The sequence below is a fragment of the Mus musculus genome, chromosome 14, assembly GCF_000001635.26.
Source record: "Mus musculus strain C57BL/6J chromosome 14, GRCm38.p6 C57BL/6J".
Lineage (NCBI taxonomy): Eukaryota > Metazoa > Chordata > Mammalia > Rodentia > Muridae > Mus > Mus musculus.
In genome coordinates, this window is record NC_000080.6 from 32,136,432 (window position 1) to 32,159,105 (window position 22,674).

The following is a 22,674-nucleotide window of genomic DNA, read 5'->3' on the forward strand; positions in this document are numbered from 1 at the left end:
CAGGACATGTATAAGAGGTATCTCAGCCAAGCGTGGTGGTGCATGCCTTTAATCCCAGCACTTTGGAGGCAGAGGCAGGTGGATTTCTGTGTTCCAGGCCAGCCTGGTCTACAGAGTGAGTTCCAGGACAGCCAGGGTTACACAGGGAAACCCTGTCTCGAAAAAAACCAAAAAAAAAAAAAAAAAAAAAAAGAGTTATCTCTCTATCTCTGTGTCAAACGCCTGAGATATCAGCACAGGAGAAGGAAGTCTTTGAGCCATTGTCAGAGTTCATGATCTCTTGGCTTTGTCCCCTGGGACTGAAGGTGTGGCTGGTTGTTAGCCACCGTGTGGATGCTAGGAACTGAATCTAGCTTGATCTAGCCAGCCCTTCATTCTCAACATCATGCCACAGGAGCTGGCTACATTCATCTTCCCAGAAGTTGGGTGGCCAAAGCCTCCTGTAGGAAGGGCTGGCAGTAGCCTGCTCAGTTTTGTCTCTGTGATTGATCATGTGCCTTCACACAAATAGGAGGCCACTTGTCACCAGTGTCACACTTCCCCTCACCTGGGTTGTAGCTGGGTCTTGAGAATGAGTGAGAGCAGAGTCTCTTCATAGGTGGCTGATCTCTTCGCAAGGGACAGAGCTGTCCCTTGCTGTTCTTGGGAAATTGCTTCCTGTGGAAACCAATATCTGTGGATTTTCAAGTCATTTACATACAATGGCATAGTATTGGCAGATAACTATAAATCTTTAGTTCTGGTTTGTTTTCTTTTGCTAGGATAAACGCCATAACTAAAAGCAACTTTTGGAAGAAACTGACCATGGGGAACACTGCTTACTGGCTTACTCCCTAGTTTCTGTTCAGCTAGTTTCCTTCTTCCCTCCCTCCCTCCCTCCCTCCCTCCCTCCCTCCCTCCCTCCCTTCTTTTCTTCCTCCCTTCCTTCCTTCCTTCCTTCCTTCCTTCCTTCCTTCCTTCCTTCCTTCCTCCCTCCCTGCTTTTCTTCCTTCTCTTCCTCTCTCTCTGTGTCTCTCCCTGTCTCTCTGTCTCTCAGTCTCTCTCTGTCTCTCTCTGTGTCTCTCTATCTCTGTCTCTCTCTGTCTCTGTCTCTCTGTCTCTCTGTCTCTGTCTCTCTGTCTCTCTTTGTCTCTCTGTCTGTCTCTGTCTCTGTCTCTGTCTCTGTCTCTGTCTCTGTCTCTGTCTCTGTCTCTCTCTCTCCAGGGTCTCACTATGTAGCCCTGGCTGTTACAGAGTTTACTATGTAGATCAGGCTATATTCAGCTCCTAGAATCCACATGGTGGCTAACCATCCATATCTTCAGTCCCAGGGGAGCTGATGCCCTCTTCTGATCTCCACAGGCACCAGGCATGCACATGGTACACAGACACACATGCAAACAAACACTCATACAAGTAAAAATACATAAATATATAAATCTAAGATTTTTTAAAAAAATTCTATTCATGCTTCTGAAGGTTGGCATTTCTGTTGTGTTTGAGCTTGCTGTTATGATGGGGGGAACACACTATGGAACAAACTGCTTAACCTCATGCCAGTGGGAAGGGTAAGTGGAGAAGAGGTGGGTATAGAAGAGAGGAGAGGGTCCCAATATCACCTTCAAAGGGATACGTTTTTTTCAAAGGGATACTTTTGTTTTTGTTTTTTTGAGACAGGGTTTCTCTGTACCTCATGGGCTGAGGACAGGTATTCAACACATGGGCTCTGTAGGACATTTAAAATCCAAAAGTATAGCAATATACTGTTTTAGCAGAAGGGTTATGTCAAATCGAAGTAAAAATTTAAAATAGCAAGTTGGATCTGGAGCAAGTGGTATAGAACCTACCTACCAGGCCAGGCCTAAGGGATGCCCTATCATTAGTCTCCAGCACACCCAAAGAAAGGAAGGCACTTGGACTCCTTCTTTAACAACCCCTTGTCTTAAGGTGCTTTCTACTGCTGTGAGAAAGAACCATGACTGTGCTGGTTTGAACGAGAATGGGCCTCATGGGCTCCTACATTTGAATACTTCCTCTGTAGCGGATGCCATTTCTAGTTTCCTTCCTCTCTCCTTTGTGCCTGTGGACCACAATGCACACTCCTAGTGACCGTTCCAGTACCAAGCCTGCCTCCCTGTCACCATGTTCCCTGTCATGGTATCACATGAACTCATCCCCGGCAGATGTAAGCCTATAATAAACTTTTTCTTCCATGAATTGCTTTGGTCATGGTGTCTTAGGATAGGAAGATAAAAGTAACTGAGATAGCCCTATATACAATATATGCCTTCTATATACATATACATATATATATATGTATGTATATGTATGTGTATATATATATATATATATATATATATATTATGCAATATGTCCTCTATACTAGAAAATATTAGCAATCTTTCCCATTAGGACAGGAATCTGAAGTAGAGAGAAACCTATATAAATAACCTTGTTAAGCCAGCCCTGTGATTCCCACCGCTTCTCAACAGAATGAGCCACCCCACCCCTCAGCATGTATGTAGACCTTGCTTCTTTGACTCTTCATTCCTGACCTGTAAACCCATGCCATATAAACTTATTTTAGTAAATATATGTGTAATTCATATTTACTATTTACCTTGTGTTTATTTAATTACTAGGCCCAGATTAAAAACCCTAAGCTAGCAATAGTAAAATAGGCTTTCTCTCTAGCCTTGCAGAGACTTGAAGTGCCGGGGTGGGGAGATACCCAAGGGAGCCCCCATCTGCTCAGAGGAGAAGGGGAGGGGGGAAGAATTGTGGGAGGGGGATACTGGGAGGAAGGCAATGAGCTTGATATAAAGTGAATAAATAAAAAATAATTAATTAATTAAAAAATGCTTTCTGTACAGCCATTTATCAGACACTGAGCTAAATATGTTAGACATATTTCCCCTTATTTTTCATGTCCATCCTTGGAGGTGGGGAATCAATGTCTCTGTTTCATAAACAGTTAGACAAAGAACCAGAAATGTTAAGAAATTCCCCCAAGTTCACACAGCTGTTCAAGGAAGGATTTGGATGGGAGCCCTTGTCTACCCCAGCCTCTCCATACACCTGGGCTACACCGATGCTACATTCTTGCTACCCCAAATCACAGCTTGAAATCTTAACTCTTCATGTAAGGCTATTAAAAGAGGAAATTCCAGGAGGAAGTTTGGTCATCGGTGTAGAGCCACCATACTCTACCATGTGAGGATGTCACCAAAGACACAGCCCCATGGCACCTGGGAGAGGGCCCTCACAAGGACACGACCACAATGGCACACTGATCTCAGACATGCAGCCCCTCAGTCTGTGAAGGATTCATTTTAGCTATCGTCTGAGCATCTCCAGTCTACGGCCCGTGCTATGCCAGCCCTAACGGAGGGCACAGATCACACCAAGGGAGACACACAGGAGGAGTAAGGTTGGTGTCTTCAGACTAAGGATTGTTTCCCCCCCCCATAAGATCTTCATGTAACGTTTACTTTACAACATTTAAATTAGATTTTGCCTGATGTATAAAATCATAAAATTGTACATACTAACAGGGAACCATGTGAAGTTTTTTTGTTTTTTGTTTTTTTTTAAGATTTCTTTATTATTACATCTAAGTACACTGTAGCTGTCTTCATTAGCACCAGAAGAGGGCATCAGATCTCATTACGGATGGTTGTGAGCCACCATGTGGTTGCTGGGATTTGAACTCAGGACCTACGGAAGAGCAGTCGATGCTCTTAACCACTGAGCCATCTCTCCAGCCCCCCATGTGAAGTTTTAACATGTTTATGCTGTTGAAGTGATTCATCTTCCTGTCTTCTTCAGTACTGGGATTTCGAGTGTGTGTCATCATGCCCATTGTGTGTGTGTGTGTGTGTGTGTGTGTGTGTGTGTGTGTGTGTGTAGGCACATACATAAATGTGGAGATATTGTATGACACTATCCCTGGGGATATATGAACACACATCTACTCATCCCACATATGGAATCAAGGACAGACAATATAACCCAAAGGCAGCCATGGCAAAGCTAACAGTTTAGTGGACTAGTTATGTGAGAATGGGTCAGGGGTTAGTTACAGAAACAGGGATGGCTCAGAGGCAGTGAGCGGTACTACAGGAAAACCCGCCCATCCAAGCGGGGATGCAACTCCAGCCACAGCCCTGGAACTCTTTACAGGACTTACAGACTGATCAGCAGGTGACAGGCCAGTGGCTCCACCAACAGTTGTCAATGGCTTCTGTAACCTCAAGAGTTGGGGTGGGGCAGGCAAGTGAGTCTTGTCAAGGTTTTAGCTTCCTGAGTTGTTCAAGTTCAAATACTTTCTGATTCTCATGAGCCTCCCATCTGGTTCCTTAAGTGAATGTTTCAGTTGGGAGGAAACTGCTATGTATGGAGAGGCCAGATAGCAACCTCACTTGTTCCTCAGATGCCATCCCCACTGTTTTTGGAGACAGGGCCTGTCACTGGTCTGGGGCTCACCAAGACTTGACTTGCTGACCTGTAGGCCCATAGGACCAAAGGCCCATAGGCCCGGGGATCCGCCTGTTTCAGCACCACTAGTGCTGGGATTGCAAGCCTGTCCCATCATGCATAGCCTTTTGCTGTTAGGTTGTCATGGTTGCAGCCGAGCACTGTACGACAGAGCTAGCTCTTCAGCCTTTATACAGACTCTGGTTTCGGGTAGTGCTGGAGATGAAACCCAGGGCTTCTCACATGCTAGACCAGGATTCTACTAAGTGAGCTATACCCAGCCCCAAGGTTCACCCTTTTCTGGCTGCTTGTTTCCTTGTATATACATCAGCTATGGACACAGGGTGCGCTCCATCACGTGGCGACTGTGAACAGCGCTGCAGTGAACTTTCAGGAGTGCAGACGGCTTCTGAGTGGGATTGCTGGATTATAAATTACTTCAAGTTTTTAATCATTCAAGGGCACTCCATGCTGTTTCCTATGCAGGAAGCCACTGTTGAACAGAGAAAGGAAGGCCTTGAGGAAACAGAGAAAAGACTAAACGCTCAGGAGAATGAGATAGCTTGAGAGATGTGAGCATGTGGCTTGTCAAAAGACAGCTAGGCTGTGGGCATGACTCATCCACACCATGGAAAATGGCTCCATGGACTTTCTCATCCTGGACCCTAAGGCCAGCACCTCCTGGGCCTCAGCTCCCTGGCCTACCAGGCTGACCTGGAGGCTAACCTTATGCCTCAGCACTTGGCTGCTGTGAGTCCCATTCCCGAGCCCTCATTTCTTTGCCTATGAGCCAGGAAAGAACATGAGGGGTGCCTAGCGGTCTGCCAGTGCAGGATGAAGGCTCACAGGGAAAGCTCTTTCTGTCTGCTCTCTCCCATGAAGGGCAACAGCGTGTCAAAGGTGAGGAATACACCCCGAACTGGTCAAGTGGCCCCAGTGCCTAGAAAACCCTAGTGATAAGCACAGAATTGGGGTAAAAGCTTACTATGCGAGAGACTTATAAAGCAAGAGAAATTATAAGTTCCTGTTCAGCCCTCAGCAAATACCCAATATGTTCTTGGAACAGTATCGTTCCAAGAACACCCACGAGTGGTTATCCTCACCTGTATAAATAGGAAGGCAGCATTCATGCTTGCAAGGACTTTGCTGGAGGTACCCACCTGTAAGGAGTCCTGCTTTGTCACCATGGTAGGTGACTGATTCATACATAGGGCTCCTTCTGTCTTCAGTTGAGAATGGGTCTTTTCTTTAAGAATCAGGGAAAGAATGGGGCTTCTCACAGAAGGGCTGGCAGAGGGAAGCAGGAGCTGGGGAAGAGGCCTCAGGAAGGGACCCTGGCCTCACCTCAGGACATGTGTACTCTGTGAAACCCTCCTTGGACAGAGCTAGGGGTCGAGGAGGTGGGCGGTGCCCTACCTGTCTCCACTCACCCCTCTCCTCTCACCCCCTCCCATGAGGCCTCAGAGTGAACTCAGGTAGCTGCAATAGCCCTTCCCTGACTAAGATTCTAAAGACCCTCAGCTATGGAGAGCAGGGCTCTCTTTCCAGAAACAGCTACTTAACAAAAGGGACACAATTCAGGAGACACTGCCAGTCTGCTTTACCCCGAATTAGTCAGGAAGGAAACTGCCTGGAAAGGCCCAGCGAAAGCTAGTTTCCTTTACTCTCCTGTGCCTGCGTGCATCAGGGATGCACAGCTACTGTCTGCAGCAAGGAAGGCAGGGCAGAATAGAATGCAGGGAAGAGAGGGGACTTTGTAGCCTCCTCCTCAGGAGTGGTCCTTAGACTAGGGTCTCAGCATCACCTGTGAGCTTTGATCATACGGCTGAAGACCCACTGAAGTAGATTCTTTAAGCGTGTTCTTTGTTAAGGTCTCCCTGAGTTCATGTGCTCATGAAAGCAGCATCGGGCGGGCAGTCATGGCTCCTGAGGAGCTTACAGAGGAAGGCAGGAGACATAGTGGTCCTGTGCCAAGGAACTTGATACTGCGGCATTTGAAGTGCCCACCCTGGGAGGAGAAACAGAGACAGACAGACAGACAGATACAGAGAGAGAGAGATTGAGAGAGAGAGAGAGAGAGAGAGAGAGAGAGAGATTTGTGCCATTGGCAGATAGGGAGATAATTAAAGAAAGCATCATTTGCTCTACTCTGTCATGATGTCTGGATTCCACCCCACACTGTCTCAGTCTTGTGTGTGTGCCTAGAGCTACAGCAGGAGGCTGGGGTGTCCTACACAGCTCACAGGAGGCTGGGGTGTCCTACACAGCTTGCAGGAGCTGGGGTACACAGCTTGCAGAAGCTGGGGTGTCCTACACAACTCACAGTCTTTAAGATTCAGTTCTGGCTCCTTGATGCCTTTGTTCTGTGACTCAGTTAAACAAGACTATATACTTCCACGACCATCTCAGCATAAAAGAGTTTTCTTTCCATCTAAGGAAGCAGGAATCCTGTCAATTGACTGGAAGAAAAAAATGAATAAAACAGGAAGAACAATGAATTTTAAGTCTTGGTGTTTGAAATATATTAAGGGTTTTATATAGGTTCCCCCTCTCTCTTTTGCTTCTTTTTTTTTTTTTGAGGGGGGGTGACTTTCTATGTAGTCCATAGTCACCATGTATACCAGGAAGGCATCAAACTCAAGTGAGCCCCTGTCACTGCTCCCAATGCTGGAATGAAATAAGTGATCCACTACACCAGGCTCTTCCTCTTTTTTCTTCTCTTTTCCTTTCTTTCCTTTTCCTTTCTTTTCTATGTCTTTCACTCCTTCCTTTTGGAAGGATTCACACTTTCTTTTTTTAATTAAGATTTATTTATTTATTTATTTTATGTATATAAGTACACACTGTAGCTGTACAGATGGTTGTGAGCCTTCATCTGGTTGCTGGGAATTGAATTTAGGACCTCTGCTTGCTCCTCTCAACCCTGCTCGCTCTGGTCAACCCTGCCCACCACAGCTAAGCCACCTCACCAGCCCCACACTTTCTTTAGAGGGTTTTGTTTTGTTTTGCTTTGTCTTGTTTTGTTTTTTGAGACAGGGTTTCTCTGTAAAGCCCTGGCTGTCCTAGAACTCATTCTGTAGATCAGGCTAGCCTTGAACTTACAGAGATCTGTCTGCTTCTGCCTCCCAAGTGCTGGGATTAAAGGTGTGTGCCACTACTGCCCGGCTTTCTTTAGAGTTTTAAGTGCAATGATTGTAGTGTAGAAGAAAGATGAGTGTAGAAGAAAGAGCCCAAGAAGGAAGGTATGACAATCACACAGTCACAAAATGCCTTCTTAGCCGGCTGTGGTGGCCCACACAAGTATCTCAGCACTTGGGAGGCTGGGGCAAGAGTATTGTCCTGAGTTCAAAGCTAGCCCAGGCTAAATAATATCAGGATAGCACGGGCTGCATCTCTGTCTATGTCACAGGAGTCACAGCCTCCAGGCCGTTGTGTGGCCTGCAGAGTTTCATTTTGAGATGCATAGTAGATACCTGGCATCTGCCTCTCTCCTCTCACTTTTAGTTCATCAATGTTTGTCTTATTTAAGTTCTGTTGTTCTTTTGTTGGGAGTCACTGTGTTCTCAGTCAGCTCTTTCTTGGGTGTTGCATGGTTTTCCATCTTCAGTGAGCTGAGCTGCCTTGTCAGGAGTCTGTCTTCACCTCTGTGCTGTTCTTAGGGTTGTGTTAGAAGTGAAAATGTGAATTTCAAAGTGTGAGTGGTCTTAAATTACACTTTCCAGTTGCTCCACAGCCACTGTCCCTATGGGAACAGGCCTGGGCCTGCTTTCCTCTATGGATTCTAAATAGCGTGGTCTGTCTTCTACATTCACATTTATCTTGCTTTAGGTTAAGTTGAATTTCCAAGTGTTTATTGATCCTTCTCTGTCTTCATGTGTGTGTATGTGTGTATGGGTGCACATGTATGTATGTTCATGTATGTGTGCATGTATGTATGTGTGCATATGTGCATGTGTGTATGTATGTGTGTGTACATGTGTGTGCATGTGTGTATATGTGTGCATATGTGCATGTGTGCATATGTATATGTGTGCATATGTGTGTATACATGTATGTGTGTATGCATATGTGCATATGTGTATGTATGTGTCTGTGCATGTGTGTATGTGTGTATATGTGCATGTGTGTATGTATGTGTATGTGCATGTGTTGTCCCTTTATTGCCTTTGCTACTTTTCTACTATGACTTTATGTTTTTTATTGTTACACTGAAATTATGTCAGATGTTATGTTCCAAATTTTGATACTTTTTTAGCTTCATTTATCTAGGTATTTAAACATCCAAATCTATTTTATCTTTAAAATACATTTTCTATAATTACTTAATGGTCTTACTGTAAAATTTAACCTATGAGTCTTTAAAGAAAAAATTTTAATTATCTTCATACAGAATATGGCTTCCCACCACACTTTAAACAGCCAATCACTTTTCTAACACTGTTTGAGAAGCATAGGAAGAGAAGAACTGGAGTGGCAGGGACTTGGGAGAAACCATGGGAGATAGAGATAGCCTTCTCATGTCTCAAGGGGCAAGGAGGACCAGCACCTGGCACAACAGTCCCGGGCCTCCCAGAACAAGCCAGGGCAGTGCAAAAGAGTCGCTGCTGCTGCCACTGCAGAAAGCTCCCACTGTAGCCAGTGAGGAGGCTCCCAGCACAATCCTTCCTATACTCAGACCCGCAGCCAGCCACTCCCACAGGCAGCTCCAGCCCAGTGAACATATGACCAGGGGTCACAGGAATGCCCAGCTGAATTGGGATGGGTAGACATTTCAGGTGCTAAGGGGCACAGGAGCTGGGGCAGGAGAGCTGCTCCCACTGCAGAGAATAGTCTTCAGAGTGTACAGCAAGTGTGACTCTGGGCAGCAAGCTGTTTCCTCCTCTGTAGCTGACTACTTCCAACGCACTGCAGCACTATCCGCTTAAAAGCCATCCTCCACAGAGACCCCCTCATATTGAAGACAATGCTGATTTTCTGGTAACACATCTATATTTTGTCATAACTTATCTACTTGTTTCTCACTTGCCTTTTTATCCTTTCATCAGAAAGGAACCATTGCAGGAAGCATCTCTTCATGATTAAGCTTTTTTGAGTCATGGCCATGTAACCCAGGCTATGTTGCTGGGATGATCTTCAACTACCGAGTCTCTTGCTTCTGAAACTCTCTGGAGTTCTAGGATCAGAGGCAAGTGCTGTTAGACCAGAAAACGAACAAACAAAAAAACCAATTCAACGACCGATTAAGGGACACTATACTTAGAAATGGCCAGCTGGCTGCCTCTCCCACAGTCAGGACTTCAGAGAGCAGCCCCTTGCTGGCTTTTGAGGTCCTTTTTATGGGGAAGGGCTAGAGATGATAGTAAACAGCTGTCCAGATAACTGCCTGTTAGCACCGGGATAGAAGCGTGAGGGATTCTGGACTCAAGGCTGCCCCGGGTAGATAAGTGCAAGAATACATCATGTGGGAAAGGGAGGCATAAAGTTATCTGAGAAGACACATTTTTTTGTAAGGCAAAAAGGCAACCATATGTCACAGGTTCAGGAGTTTAGCAAGGCAAAGGGTGGCCATACATCATAGGGTCACAAGTTCAGGAGCTATGAACTTGTGAAATGAAATGGTTTGCAGGCTACATTAGACTTAGGAAGCTTATTCTTCTTACAAGGTTTAAAGACTTAGTAACAATGTACACCAACGTGGCTCCTTAACAACAATGTGGCTCCTGTTTTGGTTTTACAGAATCAACCACACGAATTCTGGCTTTATGTGTTACTGGGAATTGAATCCATGGTTCTGTGCTTTCTAAGCAAACTCTTAGACTCAGCTATTTCCCCAACCTTTAGCCATTTGGTGTGATATCAGTCCTCACTCCACCTTCTGTTTTAAAAGGACTCCAAGAGTACCACCCTAAACTGTGTGCATTTATTTAGCTCCTCTCAAAAAGATGACATGGGCAATTTGCTATTTGGGGACTGTGGATTCCAGACTCTCTTCAGAGCAGAGGGGTGGCTGGTCCTGGTGGTTCTGTATCCCAGTACCCACACCTAAAGTTCCTTGGGTTCACTCTGATGCTAAACTATGTTCCCAGTCACATCAGTCACATCTCCTGCAAACTCAGCTCTAGCAGGCGTCCTGCTCAATTTTGCTTGCCTCTGGGTTCATGTTAATGTTGTTTTGATTTTTGTTGTTTTGTTTTTGTTTTTCGAGACAGGGTTTCTCTGTGTTGCTCTGGCTGTCCTGGAACTCACTCTGTAGACCAGGTTGGCCTCAAACTCAGAGATCTGCCTGCCTCTGCCTCCCAAGTGCTGGGATTAAGGGTGTGGGCCACCCCGCCCCCCAGCTTCATGTAAATCTTTTATTCTTAATTTTGCCTCTTTACAAACCTTCCTAAGATTTTTCTTTTCTTTTTTTGTTGGGAGCAACCTTGTTTGAACATTTACTGCCTTAAGTGCTTGCTGGCATAAAGTCTTGGCCTCTATGGCAAGGTACTAGCCCAGCTGAGTACAAGTAGACATGGATCCTGAAGTCAGCAGAGAACAAATAGCTATAAATCTTGTGGATAGGTGCCTGATAACTCATTCTGTTCTGATCTTCCTGTCGATATCCTGGGAACAGGTGCATTACCCAGAGACAAAGTGACCCCCCTCCATGCCCCTTCCTGCTCCTATGAGTATATAACCTGTGTGAGAAAAATAAAAATTTGTCAGCTTGATCATCAGACTTGCTGTCCGTTCTTTGTGTTTCTTGTCCCCCATTCTCTTCCAGGTGCCCCTCAAGTCCCTGTTTGACTGTCCTGCGGGTCAGGACATTTTTTTTTTAAGATTTATTTATTTATTTATTATTTTATTTATATGAGTACACTGTCTTCAGACACACCAGAAAAGGGCATCCGATCCCATTACAAATGGTTGTGAGCCACCATGTGGTTGCTGGGAATTGAACTCAGTTCCTCTGGAAGAGCAGTCAGTGAGTGCTCTTAACCACTGAGCCATCTCTCCATCCCAAGATTTTTCTTTTTATGTGACTAATTTATGCCTTAGTCTCTGATTGCTCTGCCGTGGTACCTGGCAGTTGCTCTTCACTCTGCTCTTCATGCCAGAGTTCAGCAGGGATCTTGTAGGACACTTAGTCAAGAATGACCTTCAAGAATTGCTGCTCATTCTTCACTCCTAACCTTTCTCTGCATTGCAGGAAGCTTGGCTGGGCAGTCTCTTATTCCTTGCTACCATGGTGATAGCATCCAAAGCAGTATGTTCTATTGAAAATCGTGAGATATTTCCAAATCAAATGTCTGATGGTAAGTCCTGGTTTTCCAAGTATTTTAATACGATTCCAGCCTGGTAGATACAAACTGTAGATAGGACCTAGTATATAGGGCAGATGGAGAAGTTTTGGAATATACACTGGAATAGGGATTCAGACAGATACAGAAATATTAAGAACGTTCTTCTCAATTCTAGCTAGATGAGATTGCCCAGAGAGCTTTGAAGCTTAGCACAGTAAGGCCTCATTGAAGAACAGCTGAATGAGAATCTCTGGGCGTGGGGGTTGACCAGTAGACACTCTCTGACTTTCACATACAGTCAGGGATGGGGAGCTGCATTCAAACCTCAATGTAATGAGCATTCCTGTAATCTTGTTTAAATGCGGAGCATTCGTGTGAGTGTGTGTGTGTGTGTATGTGTTATGAGTAGTCCTGGAGAGTCTCATACATACCAAACAAACACTTTATAATACTGTACTGTTTTCATCCTGCTGCTACAGTGACATGCCATAACCAAAACAAATTTAGGGGAGGGAAGGTCTTATTTGCATTTCACTTTTAGATCCATTGTCGAGAGAAGTCAGGTAGAAAAACTCAAGCAAGAACTTGAAAATGTTTCTCGGATGGCATTAGTCTGTATCAAGTTGGCAGCTAAAACTAAGAATGACAATGACCAGACCATATACCTTAGCCCAGGACAAGTCTAATTCATAGGATCTGTACACACACACACACACACACACACACACACACACACACGAAAGGGTGGTGGTGTCCGGTGCAGCTCAGGGGAATGCTCATGCTGCCCTTCAAGCACACTTGGATGAAAGGCAGCAATCCTCACTCTGGACGGACATTTTAAAAAATAAGGCAGAGAGGACTGGAGATGCGGTCCTCTTGGTAGAATGCGTGCCTAGTATGTGTGAGGTACTGCATTCAATCCTGGCACTGCAGAAAGCAATTGTGATGGCATTTCCTTGCAATCCCCGCACTCAGGAGGCAGAGACAGGACGACTGAGAGTCCATTCAGGGCCTGGAGAGATGGCTTAGTGGTAAAGAGCACTGGATACGCTCATAGAGGACCCAAGTTCAGTTCCCGGCCTGCCTATGAGGGTCTTACAATACTTGGTAATTCCAGCTCCAGGGCATCTGGTCTCTGTAGATACAATACAACCTTACACAAATACAGGAGAAACGTTCATATAAATAAAAAAACAAGTAATTTTTAAAAAGCATGTAGGGAGTTCAATACATGCTGCATGCCTCCCTTCCCATAAAAAATCCACAGTAAACCAGGCAGTGTGGGCTCCACCCAGAGATTCTGACCTTATTGTTCTTTGGTGGGGATCTGGCACACAAGGTTTGTTTGTTTATTTAGGTGCTGGAGATTGAATCCAGGGCTTTGTGCATCCTAAATACATGTTCTACCGCTGAGCTATACTCCAGTCTGTGGGTGATTTTTACCTACCATGCTTCACATGTGCACCTAGCATTGAGAATCACTGACACAAAGCTATCCCAGCAGAGAAGTGAGGGGTTTATTCAGGACAACCAGAAAAAACAAGATGGGTCCCTGTTGCCAGTAACTCCCTAATTTCTACTAGGTTAAAAAGGAAGGTCTTATTTATTCTCCAATGTCTGTGCTGAAATAAAATCTAGAAGGATTTAAGTTTGCTTAAGAAACATTATCAGAATTCTAGGCATGGTATCTCATGCCTATTACTCCCAGCAGAGCCAGTTGACTCTATGAGTTTGAGGTCAATCTGGTCTACTCAGTGTTTCAGGCTACCCAAGGCTAGCAACATCTTGTCTCAAGATAGAGAGATAGATAGATAAATAAATGTTATCAGAGGCAAGGACCACAGGACTGTAGTGTGCAGGACTCTAGCCCTTTTGAATACAAAAGCACTGATTGTTTCTGATACCTTTACAATTGCCTACAGTCACATGCCAGCAGCTCTGACTGACAAACTTTGGTCTTGTTTGGTGTGACTCTGGGATTTGCATCCTTTAGACTGCATGGATGCTGATGGTAACAAGCATTTCCTTAACACTCCCTGGAAGAAGAACTGCACGTGGTGTTCATGTGACAAAACGTCAATCACCTGCTGTACCAAGTAAGTCTCGACAGCTGGCTGGGCCATCCCAGAGAGCTACTCTTGAGGGCTTCTGCTTCGCTTTGTTCAGCTTAGTTTTATGTTTGGTTTTGAAACAAAGTCTTCTTAGGTGGCTCTGCCATCAAACTCCAGGACTCAAGTGATCTTGCTATTTCTGTCTGTAATGTGTGCACTGTATGAAAAGCATAGACAGACATGTTTGTGTTTTATCCATATGAATTTATTGAATAACAGCAAATTACATTTATTTATCTGTGTGTATGTGACTGTGTGCATGTGTGTGTGTATTTGGTTTTGGAGATATGATCTTGTATGTGACTCTGTGCGTGTGTGTGTGTGTGTGTGTGTGTTTGGGGATATGATCTACGATTTACCAAGCAGATAGCTAGTCACTGGCAAATGGATTTTTCTATTTTTCTATCTATCTATCTATCTATCTATCTATCTATCTATCTATCTATCTATCTATCTATCTATTTATTTTAAACTCCACATTTTACTCCTCTCCCTGTCCACACCCATACCATATCCTGTACCTGCTCCCTGTCCCGCTGTCTTCACAAGGATGTCCCCACCTCCACCAGACCTCTCCATTCCCTGGGACCTCCAGTTTCTTGAGGGTTAGATGCATCTTCTCTGACTGAACCCAGACCCGGCATTCCTCTGCTGTATATGTGTTGGGGGCCTCATATCAACTGATGTATGCTACCTGGTTGGTGGTCCACTATCTGAGAGATCTCAGGGGTCCAGGTGTATTGAGACTGCTGGTCCTCCTACAGGGTTGCCTTTCTCTTCAGCTTCTTCCAGCTTTTCCCTAATTCTACCACAGGGGTCAGCAGCAGTCCATTGACTGGGTGCAAATATCTGCCTCTGACTCTTTCAGCTGCTTTTTGGGTCTTTTAGAGAGCAGTCATGCTTGGTCCCTTTTTGTGAGTGCTCCATAACCTCAGTAATAGTGTCAAGACTTGGGGCGCAAACAGATTTTTTTTTAAATTTCAACTTTAATTACTACCATTAACTATCAGATCACACAGGAAATCTATGCATGTAGATTATGATTTGGGCATAAAAGCTGGTTAGGCAGCAGAGTGGGAAGTGTTGACATGGAGTTGAAGGCAGGCAGGCAGAAATATGATAGAGATGCAAAGAGAATCTGTAGGAGGTGCAGCTAGAGTGGAACTTCAGGGTCAAGCTGAGCCGCCCAGCTAAGGAACTAGACTACAGAAGCCATGCGGCTAAACAGAACTGGTCGAGATGGACCAATGTTGGTCCATGGGTGGTCAGTTGCCGTAGCAGCAGGGGCTGAGACAAGATGATGCCCCTGGGATGGTCAGGAGTTCTCTTTCAGCCCTCCCTACCCGACAAACATTATTAGTGTGTGCACATATGTGTGTGCTATAGAGGGAGTGGTGTCCGTAGAGTCAGAGAACAACTCTCCGGAGTCAGTTCTCTCTCTCCACTTTTTGTGAGCCCCTGGGATAGAATCCTTTTCATTTTTAAGTTGTTCAGCAGAGTGCATCTTGTGGGTGGTGTTGCTTACACTAGCCATCCTGCCCCTTCCTCTGATCATAAAGTAAATAAAACGTGGCTTATGACATGGATTCTTCCACGGCAAGGCACGACGGCCTCAGAAGCACTGTGTTGTGTAATGCGGACTAACTTAGAGCAGGGCACAGCTTGCTCTCACACTGGGACTATAGGAGTGCCACTGTGCCAATGGTTTTGTTTGTTTGTTTTGAGAAAAGGTCTTGAGTATTCCTGGTTGGCCTCAAAATTATTTTGTAATTGAGGGGATCTTAAACTTTTGATTTTCCATCTCCCAAACACTGGGACTTCAGGCATGGGTCACCATAACATTGTTTTATGCATTGCTGGCGATCGAACTCAGGGCTTCATGCATGCTGGCAGGCACTCTACCAACTGAGCTACAGCACTACGTACTTTTACATTTTAGTGGGGAGGGCACGGGAGGGTGTACATATTTTCGATGTGGAAGCTAAGGCCAGGGTGGGTCCGGGATTGTGCACATGGTTTCTGCTGGATTTTTGTGGATGCTAACGGTCTTTGAATAAATGGATGACAAAGTACCTGCAGCTGAGGCCACACCAGGCTCTCCACTTCCAGTCCCCCAAGCTTCTGACAGCTTCTATTGGTCGTCTTTGGCCAGCTGAGTCTTGCATGAACAGAAATGGTTCCCCTTTTGTCTTAGCAGTGCTGGCATTAAACCCAGGGTCTCACTCTGGGGTTACGCCAATCCAGCAGAGGCACTGTGTAAATTAGCACTTTCTGAACTTGCCTCTGGATTTGAACTCTACCAAGTACCTTGGACAGACATAGAACTTTAAGCAGAGTGCTTGCATTCTGCTAAAGTTACGTGTCTCAAAAGTTCTGCCTGCATGTACTAAGCATGCCTCAGGGTAAATGTGGAGTCAATCAAGAGGAACATCCAACTGAGAAGTAGGCTGACAGACTACCTGGCAGGCTCCCAGGTATTGAACTGGCTGGCTCCCACGTGTCACAGCTGAATCCTGATTATTTGTGTGTGTGTGTGTGTGCGCGCGCGCGCGCGCGCGCGCGGCTTCAGATATCTAACCTTGTCTGTGACCCTAGAGTGTGGTTGAAACCCTGCAGGTTAAGGACTGGTGAACCATTCCTCCCTCAAATGGCAAGCAGATCTCTACAGTGACTAGGTGTCCCCAGATCATCAGTGCTGCCATCACAGAATGTTGACACAACCTCTTCTGTGGTTACCAATGGGGCCAGGGTAGAAAAGAGTGAGGTTGATCCTCATGGTCAAGTGGGATGAATCTGATGCTGGAGTCAGAGCACCTTGAGTCTGACTCTCAGTCCCTCTTACAGTAAGCTGTGTGTGCCAGAGTAAGGTTTAAATCTCTTGTTCTCAGTTCCAACTTGCGATGAGAACTAAGTGAGATTCTGAACACAAATTCATCAACCCAATAGGTATTTTAGGTCTTCTCTTTGCTTGGCCTATACAGTGAGTCTGAGAGTGGTGGGAACTTGGTGAAGGCTCAAATGCCCTTTTCTCTTTTCCTTCTGTAACACCTGTCCCATCTGGCACTGCTCCACCCTATGGAAATGTGCCTATTTGTCAATTCTGTTCCAAACTAGATTCTGGAATTGCCTAACCTCCTGTCCAATCTCTGTGCCCGCTGTTCTTATAAACTTCATTTTTCTATACAATATGCAGATTTGGATTTAGCTTTCTGTGTGGGAAATTTCTGGACCCTTTGCATCTTTTATGGATGCTACCTAGATCTGGAGATGTCAAGGGACTGGAGGCCTAGGCAGAGGGGCCCAGGGGAGAGCATGGGAGATAGCTGGCCTTTGTTGCTCTTTCCAGGCCCAGGTTCCTGGAGTGGAATGTGAGGAGCAAGGGGTCAAGACTCCAGTTTTGGATCTGCTGAAATCTGTATCTTCCCTTCCCCATCTCCTGTCAGTTTCTTCTACAGTATTCAGTCTGGTTTGCATTACAATATGCATCCGTGGGCTGAAGACATGGCTCTTCCAAGGGACCCAAATTTCCTTCCCAGCACCCATGTCAGGTGCTCACAACCCTTTGTAGCTCTAGTTCTGAGGATCCTACACACTTTTCTGGCCTCTACCAGCACCTGCACACATGTGGCATAGACACACACACAAATAGAATAAGCATTCAGTAGCACACCCTTTGCCATAGCAACATGTACCTGTACACCAGTGACAGAAGTCTATTTCCTAACGGAAACTTGTAAAAATAATGGCCACCTATTTCAAGCACTGCTCTACTTTTAAACCTTAGACACTGATGACATTAATTGACTGAGTCTGTGTGTGTGCGCGCACGTGCGTACATGCATGTGCTATGGCATGTGTGTATAGATCAGGGCACAATTGAAATCAGGTCATTAGGCTTGGCAGCAAGGATCTTTGCCTGCTGAGTCATCTCACCAGCCCACTTAAAAAGTTTTTTTTTTCTTTCTTTCTGTAGTACAAAATATATTACATTGAATTTTTCTTTAAAATGATTTTCAATGGAACTCAAGGATGCAACATGGATTTCTAATATTGTGCAGGCATCACTACTCTTTCCAACACTCCCAAAGAGCCCAACTAAAACTGTTTCCATTAAGCACGGCTCTCCCTCCCTCCACCCTGCCCCTGGTCGCCTCCACTCTGTATTCTGTCCGTGGATCTGCCTATTCTGGATCGGCCCTGTAATCACAAGGCATTTCTCTGTCTGGCTAATTGCTTTTAGCAAGTTTTTCAAGGTCGGTCCACGTTGTAGCATATGAATGAATTCATTCCTTTTACAAGGAATGAAACTCTACAGGGTTGTAGGGTCCTGCTTTGTTTACTCTTTCACACACTGATCAATGTTTCTTACTTTTTATTGCTAGTGGATAACACTGATGTCCTGAACCTTCACGTATGTTGGAAGATGCTTTGCAGTAAAATTTGAGACAGAGGACTAGGAGTAGGAACCATTTTGCAAGTGGTTCTGCTTTGACACAAATCTCTTTGGCAAGTTTTCTAGAGATATTTCTTAAGGGGTCTTTTCTGGCCAGCTGGTAATACCCTCGGCCTCTAAAAAGTCTGCACAGGGCTTCTCTGGGATGGGTGGGCCCTCCGAGAGAGCTGAGCTCCATGCAGTTACCACAGGTTCCACAGCAGGAAGAATGCACAACTGATGTTGCTGTTGTGACAGAATCTTAGGAAACAGCGTCCGTTGTGTCATAATTTGTTCTCTTAGCTTCCTGTTAAAGGGAACTTCAGTTGGAATGAGATGGCCCATGGCTTCAACATCCAGACTCTCTGCTTCGGCAATAATTTATTAGTGAGTCAATTATGCGATCTCCTTTGTAACCAATCACAGGCTTCTCTACCTGTGCTCAAGGTCCCCAAAATAACAACTCTGAGACTTAAATTATTTATGAATCAATGCTTAGGCTATAAGTTTGGGCTTGTTTCTGATAGCTCATACACGAACTAATCCATTAAACTAGTCTAAGTTCTGCCATGTGGCTACTTACCTCTCCTTCAGATTCATGCTACCTGCTTCCTCAGCATTTGGGGCAAATCTCCTCTCCTGCCTGACTCTATCCCAGAAATCCTCTCTCACTATCAGAACTCCCACCTCCCTATTTCCTGCCTCAGCTGATAGGCCATGAGTCTTTTATTGACAGGTGATGTCCCCACACATTGCATTCTTTCTCTTAACAAAACCAAACAAGATGTTGGCCCACTCACTTCTGACTCCTCAACTCTGCTGACGTCATAACTTTTGCATGGTCACTTGTCTAGGTAGTCTGCACCTCATCCCTGCTTCCTTGGCTGTCTCCTTCCCTGAAACAGCCCCCTCTTCCTCCACAGTGTGTGGCAGACTGATTTCCCTTAGCAAAGATGTCTCACTGTGGGATGCAGAGCCATCATCCTTGTCTCTGCCCTTCTCCCGATACCATGGTCACTAATCTCTGGTGGGCGTTTGAGAAGGAATGTACAGTCTAAGATGTGTATGAAGCATGCCTGGATACCCACAGGCTCTCTAAGAATTGCCTATTTGCTTTTTTTTTTTTTTTTTGTGGATTGACATGAAGATCTGTTTCAGGGTTCTCATACTCAGAGAAGGGAGGGAACATTTTTTTAATGAATCTGTCTGTCTTGCTGCTTAGTTGTCTCATGAGACCCATTGAAAATATAACTGTTATTGTTAGCCTCAAACTGTGTCTGTGCTCCCAGCTCAAAATATTTGGAGGGACCTTGCTAGTCAATCCGGGAACCTTGTAATGACAGAACTAGCCCGATGCACTTCAGACTAGGGTGAGGGTGTCAGGCATTTTGGTTTATTAGTGGCTCTATCAATAAGATGAGAAATCTTTGCACTGTTCCAGTATCTTCTATCTGGAGAAGAAGGGGTGAGTGACATAAACAACTCCTAGCATTCTCGGTCTCTAACATGGAAAGGTTTTCCCCACTGAGGCTGTTAGCTATTGCTTGTGGGCTGTTTCCCTAGTACAGGGACCAATGGCTGCAAACTGCTTGTTTTCCTTAAATAGAGACACAAACCCAACACGCCAACCCTGGGAGTGGGAGGAAGGGGTGCTGGAGAAATGGCCCTGGGAAGCCAGCTGGGCAGGCCATCTCCCCAGAGCAGCAAGAGGGAGCTGTCCCAGCAACTCAGCATCCATCCTAGCAGCACAAAGCCTGGCAGCCTGGTGGGCCTCTGGAGTCAGTGGGGTGAAAGAGCTCCCTGAGCAAGGGAAGGGCAAGGGCTGCTATCTTTATGGACCCACCTTTGGAACTGATAATAATTTATTTCTCTTTCTTTTTTATACATTTTTTTCTTTTACAGCTACATGTCAAACTTACTTTGCAAATTAAATTGGATTTAAAAGATTTTTTGAAACACATCTCATCATATTCTATATACTCAGGCTGCCCTTGATCTAGCAAACATCCTGCTTCTTCCTCTCAAGTGCTGGGATTAGGGGTGTGCACCACCATTACTGCTTATAGTACTATTTGGTGCTCTGTTTTTTAACCTAATTACTATTTCTGCATTAGTAGCATCTAGCTCATCAAATGTCTTCAAAATGTTATATACTACAAGTAATCTGCTGTTAGCTTTACAAAGAATCAAACCAGAAGATTACATGTCACTGGGGCCTTCCTCTCACAGGACAATGTTCCCATGGGTTTGGGCCATGTAGGCTTGGGTTGAGTGTCCAGTGTCCTGGTAAATTGTGAGACAACTTCCTGCCAGTGTCTCTCTGCATGGCCAGGGAGGGCTGCAAATTCTGATGTTCTTGGAATCAGATGTCCTTTTCCTTTAGGATAAAATTCTGGGTCTTTTTTTGTTATACAGGGCATTGAAATGGCTGCTTTTATACACTTTAGCCAGAGCAGTTTATTTATTCTTTGGTCTTTAGGAAAATATTTATTATTTATTTATGCGTATTGTCTACGTGGATGTCTACGCACAGAAATGCAATTACCCATGAAAGCCAGAAGGTGTTGACTCCCTGGGGCTGGAGTTAGAGGTATCCTCAGGGTGCTGAGAGCCAAACTCCCATTCTTTGAAAGAATAGAAATTGCTTTTAACCACGGACTACATTTCTCTAGCCTGTAGCTTTGCTGAGACAAGGTTTCTCATAGCCTAGACTGGCCTCAAGTTCATTGTGTAGCAGAGCCTAGTCTTAAACTTCTAATCTTTCTGCCTCTACCTCCAAGTGCTGTAATTATAGCTGCATGCCACCATGTCCCAAGCCTATAGATGGGCTTTGAGGGCAATGACTCCTAAAATCGTGTGCCCCTGCATGTGCAGGTGGGTTTTCCCATGATGCTTTGTTTCTACTATCTTCTCCCTGGGATCCATGACCCTGGTCTGGGATGGCTCTCTGCCCCTGTTGGTTGGGTGAGCTCCTCTTCTAACTAGATACCACACAGAGCTGGGACAACCCTTCTCTTCCCACAGTCTAGCACCATTATCGATGACCACTCCCTGGACAGGGAGGGTTGGGAAGACAAGGTTAGTACAAGATTTCCCGTCCCAGAGCGGCCTAGCCCTGCCTTTGGCCTGTTAGAACTTCCCAGTGTCCTTCAGTGCATGCAGGGTAGAATGTAGGACCCTTGTTAGGGATGGTCTCTGTGACTCCATGGCACAAACAGGTACAAATGCTTCTAGCCAAGTGATGCCCTTACATTCCAGGAGACAGGAATGTGTGTAGTCTGCTTCTTGCACAGAGCAGTAGGGCTGGGTGAATGTTTCCTCCCTTCCTAACGTCTTTTCTTGTCTCATTGACAGCGCTACTAGGCCTTTGAGCTATGACAAAGACAACTGTGATGTACAATTCCACCCAGAGAACTGCACCTACAGTGTGGTGGATCGGAAGAACCCAGGGAAGACCTGTCGAGTTGACAGCTGGACTATGTAAATGTGCTTCGTGTGGGCCCAAAAGTGGAGTAACATTTGAACCTTGTATGATTTAAATTTACCAATCATAAGCTTGCAAGGAGGTGACCTGTAATCCCAGCACTCAGAAGGCAGAGGCAGCATATCTTGAAAAACTCAAATAAATAAAAAAACAAACAAGTAAACAAGTAAACAAGTTTGCCAACCATATTTGTATTAACTTAATGCATGTTATACAACCAAACAAATCAACCCAACAATACCAGGTACCAGTTACAGCATCTTTCCTGAGCTCCAACAGGTGTCATGCATGTGTGCTTTCCTATGGGGCCCACATCCATTTCCACCACTTCTACAAATAAGGCTCTTCTGCCTGCATCTTGTTTCTGGTTTAGGCTAGAGAAGTGGTTCAGTGGTTAAGAGCCCCGAAGCTCTTCCAGAGGTTCTGAGTTCCCAGCAACCACATGGTGGCTCAGAACCATCTGTTTCTGCTTTACAATGGAAAAAAGCATGTGTGTTCATGATGAAACCAGACTTCTTCTTTGTCCCTGGTACTCTCATTTATCCTTCCTTCCAGTTACTTAGGTACCCCCTCTTTATCGAGTCCCCACATCACACTGTGTTTGCATAAGGTTAGAACAGGTTAGAGATACTGGAGAAGGGGCTCTCTAGACCTCACGCAGTCTGACAGGAAACTCAGAAGCCGGACTTCTGTGGGTGGTGGGGCCTAGCTCTAGGGTCAGTTAGGTGTGGCATACAGACCAGCTAAAATACACTGACTTGAAACTGTAACATTAATTCTGACATTTATTTACTCAATATTTAAAAAAAAATGTAGCATGTTTTTCCTAAGTTATAAAGCCCATCAGCCTTGTCTTAGTCACTGTTTTATTGCTGTGAAGAGACACCATGACCATGGCAACTCTTACAA

At 45.1% G+C, this 22,674-nt stretch overlaps 1 protein-coding gene, 1 long non-coding RNA gene and 1 pseudogene across 4 annotated transcripts; 1 reads left to right on the top strand and 2 right to left on the bottom strand.

Annotated features, from left to right (window-relative positions):
* Window positions 1–3,999: 3,999 nt before the first annotated feature.
* Gm41127 lies at window positions 4,000–8,380 on the bottom strand. Of its 2 annotated transcripts, XR_001781211.1 has the most exons (3): window positions 7,929–8,380; window positions 6,779–6,914; window positions 4,000–6,463 (listed from the first exon to the last, which is right to left on the bottom strand). It is a non-coding gene; the product is annotated as a predicted gene, 41127 (long non-coding RNA). The 2 variants fall into 2 exon arrangements; XR_874505.1 differs by having other exon boundaries at window positions 4,000–6,914.
* Msmb (beta-microseminoprotein) lies at window positions 5,592–21,896 on the top strand. Of its 2 annotated transcripts, XM_017315907.2 has the most exons (5): window positions 8,949–9,086; window positions 9,343–9,432; window positions 11,645–11,750; window positions 13,732–13,834; window positions 21,636–21,876. In XM_017315907.2, exons 1-5 carry the CDS (start codon window positions 8,949–8,951, stop codon window positions 21,763–21,765), a joined length of 567 nt encoding a protein of 188 aa, XP_017171396.1. In that variant the 3' UTR covers window positions 21,766–21,876. The 2 variants fall into 2 exon arrangements, with proteins under 2 accessions (NP_065622.1, XP_017171396.1); NM_020597.3 differs by lacking the exons at window positions 8,949–9,086; window positions 9,343–9,432 and adding an exon at window positions 5,592–5,643 and having other exon boundaries at window positions 21,636–21,896.
* On the bottom strand, window positions 18,313–19,488 carry Gm18909 (predicted gene, 18909; annotated as a pseudogene).
* Window positions 21,897–22,674: the final 778 nt, after the last annotated feature.

What these genes read in the sequence shown, in the direction of transcription:
- Msmb (XM_017315907.2), top strand. Translation starts at nt 8,949, where the DNA reads ATGGGAGATAGAGATAGCCTTCTCATGTCTCAAGGGGCAAGGAGGACC. An exon ending in CACTGCAGAAAGCTCCCACT is followed by an intron (nt 9,087 to 9,342) that starts GTAGCCAGTGAG and finishes CCTCCTCTGTAG; the next exon opens with CTGACTACTTCCAACGCACT. An exon ending in AAGACAATGCTGATTTTCTG is followed by an intron (nt 9,433 to 11,644) that starts GTAACACATCTA and finishes TCTGCATTGCAG; the next exon opens with GAAGCTTGGCTGGGCAGTCT.